A 12533-nucleotide genomic window follows, 5' to 3' on the forward strand; every position below is an offset into this window, starting at 1 on the left:
GGGTTCGTTGTATGCATTCGTTTTCCATTTTCGACTTTAGGTTTTACGCTTGAAGCTTTTCATTTTTATTTCAATTTTTTTTTGTGCGTATAATTTTATACAGTGTAGTTTTAGTTTAGAACTATCATTTTTTTTTTAGATTTATTTCCTTTAACCTTTGTTTTTTTTTTTTTTTGTAAGCTGGGGTGGGACTCTCCGATTTACATGTCCATTATGTACCCCTCTACGGGGGAAGGGTAGCCCAAGATTTGAACCCAAGACTTCCGGTTCGGTGAGACTTCATTTCCACGGCCCTTGCCGCTTGAGCTACCCCATGTGGACTCCTTTAACCTTTGTTTTATTTGATCTTAAATTTACAATTTTATAAAATATATATATATATATATAATAAAAATCATAAACATTTAAATTTAGATTTAGAATTAGACTTTCTTTTTACTTTTGATTTCATAGCTTTAAAATCCAAAAAAAATTAGTTTTGTTTTGATTTTAAAATAAAAAAATATAAAAACCTCTCATAAAATATAAAAAAGGCATGAAAAGTTTTCTTTTAACTTAGATTAGATTTTTATGTTATTCAAATTTTAGATTTAAAGTTTCATTTAGACTTTAGTTAGCTTAGTCTCATTTTATTTGAAAATATAAAAAAAATTTTGGAAATTTTTTGCCAGTTTCAGTCTTGGCTCAGGGATTTGTCATGTTTGCAATATATCTTTTCTGCTAAGGCTAAAATTTTGATGTGGGATTAATGTTTATCATTTTCATGTGGTTAAATATGCTTGAATGATCATTTAAAGATTAGCTATATGAATGTGATCTCTGGTTAGCATTTAAAATTACGTGGTTATTTAAAGCACTTAATCTTTCGAATTTTAATTGCTGGAATATTGTTAAGCCATTGAGCATTTATCGATTATCTCGCATTTGGTAAAAGTTAATTTTTGTTTGAGTTATTTGATGGTAAATGATTGTTAATGAGCTCATATTTCTGCAAGCATTTGATAAATAATCATTCAGTCATTAACTCCATAAGGCACTGGTCTATTAACTTAATAAAATCAAATAAGTGCTTGTTTTCCCTCGTGTCTCCCAACCCAACTGATCCACAGTTGGTCATCCATTGTCCCATAGGGTCTACCCCCCTTAGCCACGGGAGACGGGCTCAAACGGAGAGATCGGGGATCAGGGTGACAGCGCCCGGTCTGAGTGTTGTCGTGACAATCTGTGCGACAACAAGAGCAATTCCATTTTTGTAAATATTGTAAATATTTTCTCTCTCACCCTTGTATTTTAATACTAACATGTGGTTTCTATTTTGAATAGAATTGTGGTTTTGGGGTTTATTTGAAATTTTTGTATATATTGGGTATTTGGGCTTTCTATTTTTCATTTGTGTAGGTGCTAGCTCAAGCGATTGAAGAGAAATCAAGTTTTGGAGAGCCCTAGCCTCACCTAGCCTAAACAGCTAGGGTTTCAAGGGTAATTAGGCCTCTAGAGGAGTCGTCTAGCCCAAGTGAGCAAGTCATTCAAGAAAAAAGGTCTGATCCAAGGCCTAGAGGGCTAGATCTAGCTTTCCCGAGCCTTATTTGCGCAACGTTCAGCCAATAAAAAGAGGCTGCAACCCTCAGAGGGTTTCTGGAGGTGATTTTTCAACAAATTTTTGGCTATTATTGTTTTTGTAGGGGTGTCCTAACCTTTGGAGGCCCGTCGCAGGCCTTTTGAGGTCCTTTACTCCTAGCTGCATCCCTTTAGAGGGCTTTTTCTTCTGGCCGCAACCCTAATAGGGCTTATCTCCCCTAGTCTTTGGAGGCTCGCCACAAGCCTTTTGAGGTCCTTTCCTCCTAGCCGCAGACCTTTAGAGGGATTTTTCTTGTGGCTGCAACCCTAATAGAGCTTATCTCCCCTAGTTGTAGCCCTTTGGAGGGCTTCTCCTCATAGTCGCAGGCCTTAGAGAGCTTCTATCCATAGGCCGCATGCCTTTTCTCCCTTTCAAAGCCTAGCGCAGGCCTCATTAAGTCTTTATTCCCTTTAGCGCAGTCCCTTTTGGGCTTATTTTTGGCTTTGCAATTGATTTTGGCACTAATTTCTTGTGTTTGCAGGCTTAGGGTAAGTTTGGCAAGGGTTTGAAGTTGATTTTCATATTATTTTTGCCATTGATCTATTATGTTTCAAGCTAACACTTTGTTTTGCAGACCTACCATTGGTTTGAGGAAGGATTTCAAGGGCTTGAAGTCTCACTAGTCCATCAATTAGCCCTAGAAGCCCTAACCACAGTCATAAGAGGGCTGATCTATCATTTTGTGGTTTCTATCAAACTAAAATTGGTGTTGCAGGTGTTTGGAGGAGTTCAAGTGCACATTGGAAGTCCATCTATCCATTCAACAAGGCCTCTAGGCCTAAGGGTTTGCCTCTTATCCCCTCTTTTCCTCTCTGTTTTGATAATCAGATCTTGAAGTGGCTCTTAACAGTGGTATAATCTCAATAAAATCATCCATAATAGCTCTAAGATATTGCATAAGCCAAGTAAACATTTATGCTTTTCTATTGATGACATTTCAACTGTTTCTTGAGATCTGATATAAATTTTCTGAAGTCTGATATGAGCATGTAAGAGTCTGATATATAAAGTAACAGTGGTAAGAAAACATCTTGCAAAGGCTTAACACCAATAAGAATTCATCTCTAAGTCTTGGGAACATTATCTCTCTCTTTCTAAGCTAATGGTAAAGTGTTAAAGTGATTGCTTTTATGAAAACTTGTTTATCTTTAAAGTGGTAAAAAAGGATCCTTGAATTTCATTACACATTGGAAAGTGCATACTTGGTAGAATTCCTCTTGCATTTCATCAGTGTCCTCTATTCTTGAAGATCACTGTTAGCAATCTCATTTCAAGATAATTGTGCTCTAATTGGCTCTCATAATAAGCATCGGTTTCATTATTGCAAAAGGCAAACTTAATTGGCATAAATAAGAATCTTGGATAATTGTGGTGAATGTCATTATTCTCTCTTTGTCCCTAATTGACATATCAAGTTTAAAGAGATCTTGTTATTGTGATCATAACAACTCTTGCTATTTGTCAATTGAGATAAATTGGTTCATTTATGGGATTTGATACTAATTGAAGAGCACTGGTTCATTTGAGTAATTCAAAGTGTGTTGCATTTAAAAGATCTTTTTACACTTTGATATTGCAAAGGACTTTCTATTGTAATATTGTAATTTCAAGTTCCTCTTGCTAATTGTGCATCACAATAAGTGTTTGGAATCGAATAAATCTTGTTGAGGAACTTATTTCGGTTAATAATCTCATTAAGGCATTCACTCACATCTTGCATTTCATTCTAGGACTAGAAGTGCATTTATAAAATATACCTCCAAGCATAAGCTTGGTTGTAAGAAGATAGGACCACCTTTCTCACCTAACTTGCGAAGTTTAGACCCTCATTTGTGGTTAACACAAGTGACCTTGCAATTCTCTTGCGGGCAATCCCTTGTAGGAACAGGGGCACTTGGGTGGTTAGAACTCCATGGAGGAATAGTTAATGAGGCTTTAGCCTCCTTCCTTTGGAATTCTCTCTACAACCTACATTCGAGACTAACTTCAAAACAGTTGACAGGAGGGACTAATCTAGATTAGGCATATAATTAAAAATAACCAAGAGCCTGCATCTCACATAGATCTAGTTCATGCACTTCATATAGGATAGAATTTGCATATTGCAACCATTGTTCATCCGGTGACATGGAAATATAATTTAAATTGTGCAAGTAATCAACTTTAAAGGCACTAGTCTCTAACTAGCTATCTTAATCAATCTAATCAAGAGGTGCTTAATAATTATACTTGCCTAATAATTTTAAGTTTTTAACCATGTTGCTAGGACATTCAGTTGTGTCTCCTTTACTTGTTGATTTCCAACAAGTAGTTCATATCTTCATTCATAGGAACTATCCCCGTAGTCTGCAATTAGGAGACAGCTTAAACGGACAGGGCAGGGATCAGAGTGACAACCCCTATCTTGAGTGTTGTCACATTCTGGTGTACAATTTCAGCGACAACACTCCCAAAAGGGTTTCCACGTAAATCTTGTGTTCCATTGACTGTGGTTGATAGATCTCATATGTGATTGTTTTCTTATGGTTCATGAATGTTTAAATAGGTAAAAAAGTGTCTTATACTGATTCACTCCCACCCTCCCTCTCAGTACAAGTGTGTGCTCAACATAAAATTGTTTGGATCTATAGCAGCTAATAGCCTTGAAGCAACAAGAACTTGTCAACTCAAAGATTTAATTATGGACCTCAAATATATTTGCAAATCTTGTTGGTTGCAACAAGAATACCTCAACCCTTCTTGATATTGTTTTATATTTTTCGAAGAACACATCATGCTTCCAGCAAACCCAGTTATTTATGTCAAGCCTGAATCTTGCATTGCTGGAAAATTGTATGGCCTGGGAGTCTGAGATTAACATTGGTCATTGTAATTAACAATATAAATCTGTAAAATGTCAAAATAATTGTAACAAAATCTATGAATGCTGCCCAGGGGGGGTGGCAGGCAAATTAGTAATGAAATAATTATTGGCTGAAGGGTCAATCAATCAGGGGTTGAGTTCACCCAACAAGGGGCAGATCTTAGAGGAAATAGTCTCACACCAATCAGAATGAAAGCTTTTTAAGGTGAAACCTGTGCATTCAAGTTTTTATAATAAAGTCTCGCATGCATACTCTAGAGGCATTCTTGAATCATTTGATAGATTGACCACATGTTTTTCCTGGGAACATATAAAAGTCAAATAAGACATTTGCAGTAGCCACATGAACGGTAAGGGTGGAGAATTCTGTACTGGCACTTCTTACCTAATTCATTTGTCTTAAACTTTATGCTATTCAAGTTGTCACCGTCTTTCCAGTATTGGAGCATCTGTAGCTTCATTCATTTAATGTAATGCTGATTAGAATGCTTTCGATATGTAATTAAAATATCACTAGTGAAGAGTATTAGTTATTTGTTCTTAGATTATTTAATGCACCCAACTGTCTTTTCTGTTGAGAATCTAAAGTTTACTTGCTATTTTGATGTCAATGTGGGAGTATGATTCTCCAGGAATTATCTATGCAATACAATAAAAGATGCAACTGATGTTATTTCCCATTAGCACTATTCTTTCATTTCCATACACACTGAAATCTAACTATTTTAAGCACTGGCATTCAAATTTCTGGTATCCATATACTCGATATTTTAATGCAGCATCAGCTTAACTATCTTGGCTATCAAAATCATGCAGAGAAGCTTAAACTAGCATGAATGCCATAGCTATTGAAAAAGCTGAGATGGAAGAACCATTTCTTTGCACAGGCATTATATCATAGTATGCACAGCAACTGCTAGTATAGAAGCAGAGAGACTTCAGACAGATTATTAGTGCCTTTCTGTCAATATCATAAAAATGACAAATTGTCATTCAGACAAACATATTGTGCTCAAAAATTTGTCCTCTGGATTCATTAGTAAAATATCCATCTATCAGACTTACTGGATCAATGCCAACATTGGAGCCTGGAGACAAGACATCAGTTAACCATTCACTGATAGTGGGAACCCCAGCAGTGCCAGCTCGCATAAGCATCCAATCAGGCCCTAACTGGTTCTCTGCCTACATACAAATTGTTCATTTTTTAATGCAAATATTAAAATAAGATGCACGGATTGAAATATGCCTTCTCCAACAGTAAATTCTATGATCTGCAATATGCAATATCTGCTTGGAAAATGATGAAATACATGAATAAAGAAATCACTGATAATGGTAAATATATTAAGTCAATTATAATATAGAAATTTACCATAGATAAGAACAAAATAGCAAAAAAAGATTACAGCAAAATATTTACTCCATACACTCTGAAGGAAACACCTGAAGGAAATACCGTCCATCTGTCCAAAGTGCTGCCTTGTCTTCAGTGACAACTGCAGTGCCTGCACTACCTGTGAATCCTGATATGAAGACTCGGCGCATAAAGCACTCTGCAATAAACTCACTCTGCAGTTAAAACACAATTTTAAATTGTTAAAAACTCTGATGACAAATCGCTCTACCAAGTTTTATATTCAAAATTTATTGTTCTACTATAAAATGAACTTAATCTTTTGGCAAGCCTCGTCAAAGAATTTGGTTCATGTCACAGTCTAAATCCAAAGAATGATCGCCAGCTACTAGATCTCATAATTTGATTATTTAAACCATTTCCGTTAAAGAAACCATAGAGCTCTTTAAAAAAGAATACACAATTATACTAAATAATAATCAGTTGCAATCCATGAACAAATTAACTGTGAAGCATAAACATAAAAGTTATTGCAACCATTAAACAAGTGGCAGAATTACTGTTATGTCCCTACCTATCTCATCATGAAGAAAAGGAATAGATTGTGCTTGTGCATACATCTTAATACCTTGAAATTAACCCTTCATATTTAGCAGTTCAAATAGCCTACTCTGTCTTCCAATTTTTAATTTGATATTATTTTAAACGAGTACATGCAAATTTAAAATAGACACAAGAAAGAAAGAAGAAAATTACATTGATATCCACAAATAAAGCAAACAGGTCAATGTGACATGAAATACAGCAAATATAGTATCAAATAAGGAGTAACTGAGGCGCCTCCTCCCTCGAGAAGAAATAAAGTGAATAAAAAGTATAATACTATAACAATATGGCAGTCGATAATTAAGCAAAGACAGTTTACAATAGAGTACTGCCCTGAAGGTGAAGACAGACCAATAAGCAGTGCCTCAAAAGAAAGGGAGCTGGCCAGATCACCAACAAGAAATATAAGACCTACCCTTAATCAACGTTTGATATTTAGGAGAAGCACATAGACCCATATATCTCTATGAAGTCACCAATACAAAGCATGATAATGTCATCAAGAGAGTGGCCTGGGCCCTGAACAAAAAGGTTGGGCTACCCTAGGTGGTAACTAGCAATTACACTCGGAAGCTCTTCTAAGATTCAACATTGATGGACTTCCAGTAAAGAGAATAACTGGCAATGCACTATTGCTCACAATAGTTGGACTTGAAGCAGAAAACCATATACAGCCATGGCTGGAATTAGTATGGTGAACCAGATGTTGGGCAGATTGAGAAAGGGTGCAATGTCTAACATCTTTGCTACCATCCATGACAATATCCCTAATGTTTACAACACAATTTCCATTCCAACTGGCTGAAAAAGGAGTGTTAACACTCAAAATAATTTTTTCCAAAATCCATTTCTTTCAGTTCAGCATCGACAAATTGTGGAAACACCGTGAAAATTTCTCGAAATATGGAATTCAGATATTTCACCTCTTGACTAAAGGTTTCCTGGATATTGACCCTGTGAATTCAAGCTTGAGGCCGTTAAGAAATACAAATAAAAACAGCAGTGGCATGGACAATATTTCATTTCTGAACAACCCCAATTTTCTAGACAATCCAAGAGAAAATATACCAAAGTGTTCCTATATGTTTTGGCCCTCTAGGGCGATCCTATCATGCAAAAACCAGATCTGAAAACTCTTATTTGCAGCAGTAAAACAGCCCTTACATTCTTCAATTACAACATTAAATCATTTAACATATTGCCCTTAACTTATGTAAAACCAGCTTAGATCCATTTTAACACTGGATTTACCAAGAGCCAAAAGGGATCAAATCTCTTTTCACTTTAAAAGAGGTTTGTATCTTAAGAGATTTGATCCCTCTAGGTGCTTGGTAGATCCAAAGTTAAAATGGATCTAGGTTGGTTTTAAAATATCTTGAACCATTTTTTTCTAAACTCCATAATACCTGTTGACCCTGCCGCCTACACCTACCTACAAGTCAGTGAGAAAAGCCTTCTACCCCACAAAGTGTGGTTGGTGGCAAGGAACTTAGAGAAGAGGTTGTCACACTAATCCCGACATCCCGACTCTCTCTGTTTGAGCTATCTCCAAGGTTAGCTAAGGAGGGTGGTCCCTAATGAAAAGTTAAGTTAAAACTTTAAAGATGTGAGTTTTAGGAGAGTGTTATAGTGAAAATGGATTACTTTTAAGGATTTATGGGCAAATAGGAAGTGAGCAACTTGAAATAACAATGCCAATCATTAATATGATTAAAAACCATAAAACCAGTGCCTTATAAGGAATTTGCTCAACAATTTAAAGATATATTTGCTCAAAGTAAAATGCAATGCTCTCAAAAGAGAAAACAAAGTAACCTTGAAATGTAAATAAGAACTGTTAGCACAAGATATATAAGATACAAAAATGCTTTTGAGATAATCAACTTTATAAATCAAAACATGTGAAACATATCTTGCCAACACCCAAAAATTAGTAATTAACTTAGAAATGTAAAAGAAAAGAAGTGTTAAACCAAGACATCGATATGCAATTAAACTTGAAACATGAAAAGAAAGAGCTTGTTTGAAATGATTACAATACTTTTTTTTGGAATAGACTTTGCATATGAAAACTCAAACCATCAAGAGACAAGTAAAGTAAATGTAATGGAAAGTGCTCTTGGTTAATTTTATTAATTAGCTCTACAACAAGATTACAATTTATTATTTAACTCTTCAATTCTCAGACCTCACCCTCGCCCAATGATATGGATCTAACAGTGAGGAGTCAATAGAGGAGTAGAGGATCCCTAACATGTCTACTTCAACCAACTTATGTTGAAGGTAAAATTTTAATGAGACTTGGGGCCTTCCTACACTAAAATGCCTAGATGAAATGCAAAATGTATTAATTCCCCAAATTAAAATAATGATACAAGTAATTTGTTTGAAAGTAAAATTTGTTTCAAATAAACAATGACAATAAATTGCTCCAATATTCAAGATAACAATGTAGCATAAAATTGAAGCATGTATTCAAGTGCTCATGAAACAATTTACCAAGATAAATGGAAACGAATCAAAGTTTGTTAAGAATATAAAATTCTTGCATGTAAAGGATGAATTGCCCAAAGTAAAGTGTAAGCTTGTAGCTCCAAGCAACAATGAGAAAGAAAATGCAAAGCTCAAATGAAATTGTAACAAACTTTAACTTAATGAAATGTTATAGTGAGGTTGTGTTAATTCTCAATTAAAGCATGCATGTAAGTGAATGAAGTATGAAAGCTTAAACCATGCAAATGTCAATCCACCTAAGAGAAGCCTCCCTCTAAATGGAGAGATACGATACCATGGGAGAAATCCCAAGCTCCCACAAGCAAGTTAGATCTTTTATTAATATTACAATGAGAAGAGGGCCCTTCAAAGTTCTCAACTATACTTCAAGGAGAGTCCTCACAATAATTGCTTGAAACTTGGACACTAGACCTCTTTTCTTGAGAAAGTAGTGACAAGATCTCACAAAACTTATGCAAGGGAAACAAGGTGTGAGTTTCCTCCAAATGCCCACAACTTAGAGAGGAAAATGGGCAGCCCTCTAGTGAACTCGACTTGGCCAAAATAAGCCTCAAAAGGGCTCACGACATCCTTGGAAATCGAACCCCCAACACTTGCCAAAGGTCCTACAAACACTTGTTAGATGTTGCGGGAAGTTGCTCTTCAAAATCTGCCACACAAGAGTTAGCAAACAATCCAAACAATGGCTGCAAAATAAGTTAAGTATTAATGGAAAAATCAGCAAGATAAAATGTATATGTACAATTATAATTTACAAAAGGCTAAGCTAAAGAGTGAGAGTAAACTCTCGTTTTTGCTTAGCCATCTTCAAGCTCTTAGATAGCAAATGAAAGAAATGAAGTACAATGTTTTTTAAAAAAGAGATTTAAATTTAGAAGTTCTCGGTTTGTGTACAAGCTATGTGTCGAAATCCCTGCAAAACCACTTTGTAAGATAAGACTATGAAGGCTCAAAGAACAAATGAGAGCTCCTTTAAGAATGTATCAAGAGTGGGTTGGTCTCTCCAAAGACTTCTCCTCACACTTGATTCTGTAATCCCAACAAGATGTTCCCTCTACAAAACTTCAATCAATAATTAGTTCCATATAGATTTAGCAATAAACAATGATAAGAAACTCTAGAGATTTATTTAAAACCAACTAGAGCATTCTATACCTAGAGCATACTTCTAAATCAAATGTCAATGCAAGATAGCTCTACATTAACAAATCTACAAGAGCATATGGAAGCAAATTAGATCAAAGCACGAGTAAAAGGAATTATACCAATGCTCAACAATTCATCACACTCGAAAAGGAAGAACGCCTCATGAATGAAACCCCAAAGTCTTTATTGATATTTCTAAAAGTGTACAAGGCAGCAATGCTTCCGCAAGCACAATAGCCAGTAACAATATTATACAATGTAAGAGCCCATGGCTCTATTATATAAAGAGTTGGGAGCAAATTCCAATGAAGAATGACAATGACAAATGGCATTGGAGCCAATCCCAATGTAGAAGTGATTAAACAAGTGGCATGAAATGACAATCCCAAAGAGAAATTCGAATTTGTTGAATGGAGCTCCAATGCCAAGTGTAAAAATCGAATTCTGGCAAGTGGACATTATTTTCTTCTTCCCTTATGTGCCAAATTCGAATTTTATGGTGGAATGACAAGTGCATATGGGTGGTAACCCATGTGGGGACAATTTCCCACAAAAATCTCTACCAAATATTCTCCCAAATCCTCCCAAATGTGCATTAACTTCACAAATTCGAATTTCCAAGCAGCTTTTTCATTTAATGCCAGAAATTCGATTTTATTTGAGCACGTCTTTTCCTTGATTTTAGGAGTCCACATCACCTTGGAACTTCACTTTAACTCTCCCATAATTTTCCACCTCATTTCCACAACATTTAGCATGTGTGGATATTTATTTTTCTCCATTTATTTAATTTCTGGCTTAATTAATTGCCAAATTTCCCACTAAACTTAGGAAAAGTGGGTTTTGAGAGTCCAAAACACATTATTAACACCTCAAAGTGTGTTATAGTAGAAAGTTGAGGGTGAGAAGTGTAAATTTGATTACTCATACCCCATACAACTTCTCTAGACTACACTTATTACAATTTAAATACAATTTTATTTGCAATTTTTGACCTACGGGAAATCTAAAAAATTAAAAAATGATTACCTAAACTTTACCAGATTCCACGAAATTTTTTGTGTGATCTAGTATGGTAATATACATTGACTCTAGACACTAAGATGTGTCAGGGGCTCAATCTTCAAACCGTCACCCCGGCTTTGGGGTAAAACGTAAGTGAAAAAACCTAGAAAATTATCCGCCTCTGAAAAAGAAGGGATAATTAACCAAATAAAAAAAAAACACTCCAAAGTGTACTCGTTTGTTGATCGAGTCCCAACATCCTAGGCCTGTTACAAACACAAAACTCATCATTACTAGTATCACTTATTACAATTCCCCGTAGAGTGTGGAATCTGGGTACAAGAAAGATGATGAAAAGATAGAAGTAGAGTTAAAAAACTTTGTTGACTGACAATATCTGATGGTACAAGTGTCCTCTAGATCATCCTTGGGAATGGAGTCTTCATATAATCATCAGGTGCCACTCCATTGGTCAACAATACCATGAAAAGATAATAATATAAAAACAATAATTCAATTTTAGGGTCATGGATTATGAGACAAGTTCAAATATAGATATATAATTCTTAAAATTTGGATCAAAAAAATAATGTCTTTATAATAATGTTAGGTTTGAATATCAAAAACACTCTCTTAAATCACATTTCAAATAGTTATTATAATATTAATTTTTTTATCTTTTTAATTAACTAAGACTATGATAAGTAATTTCTTTGTTTTTTAATTTGTGAACGAATTTTGGTGACCTCTGTTGCACCACCCATCTGATTATGAACAAATATTTTTAAAATTCAGCAATGATTTTTAAAAACTTGAGTTTAAGTTGTTTAATGTGTAAAATTCTCATACTCCAAAAGTTTTTTAGAGTGTTGAATCTATTTAAGCATTCAAAAATGTATTTTAAACAATAAAAATCACAATCTTGCTTCAAATTGTATCCCCTGATTCCCGTGAAAAAGGCCAACAATAATATTATGAAGGAGATTTGAATCATAAATAATAACTTCTCAATATTACAAAAGAGATTTGAAGAAGAAATAATAACTTCACTTTAAGCATACAGTGCAACCTTTTGCATAAAAAATAATTAAAATATGATAATTATGATTTGTTTTCTTCAAAATCGCCATTATTTGGCTATTGACAAAATTTTATAGGAAAATGGCATGGATTTATTGACAAGTCTCGAATTATTACAATTTCATTTTTATGAATACCTGTTAGAATGCCAATTATTTCATATGCTCTGTGTGTCGGAGGAAACTTTCATCCCAAAACGAAAACCATTGGAGTATGGCTCTCGCTTTTGAATTATTTATGTCATCCATCGAAGGGAAACCCATTTTATTTTGTGAAAACAGTTGTTGCCTATAAAAATTGTTTTGTCAACTTTTGGAGAGAATTTGAAGTTAAATATCAGTGAT

General features: G+C 34.7%; 1 protein-coding gene across 2 annotated transcripts in view; it reads right to left on the reverse strand.

Moving 5' to 3' along the window:
• The window catches only part of LOC149153984 (Metallopeptidase M24 family protein), a 512523-nt gene that overhangs the window by 441787 nt on the left and 58203 nt on the right, over positions 1-12533 (reverse strand). For both annotated transcript variants that reach the window (XM_089437961.1, XM_089437962.1), the window contains exons 2-3: positions 5928-6053; positions 5547-5666 (exon numbers count right to left, since the gene is read on the reverse strand). In XM_089437961.1, coding sequence (XP_089294087.1) covers positions 5547-5666; positions 5928-6053 — 246 coding nt within the window. The remainder of the gene's footprint in view (positions 1-5546; positions 5667-5927; positions 6054-12533) is intronic.

This window comes from Pinus tabuliformis, chromosome 9 (assembly GCF_031772625.1).
Source record: "Pinus tabuliformis cultivar Carrire ecotype Pingquan chromosome 9, CPIR1, whole genome shotgun sequence".
Lineage (NCBI taxonomy): Eukaryota > Viridiplantae > Streptophyta > Pinopsida > Pinales > Pinaceae > Pinus > Pinus tabuliformis.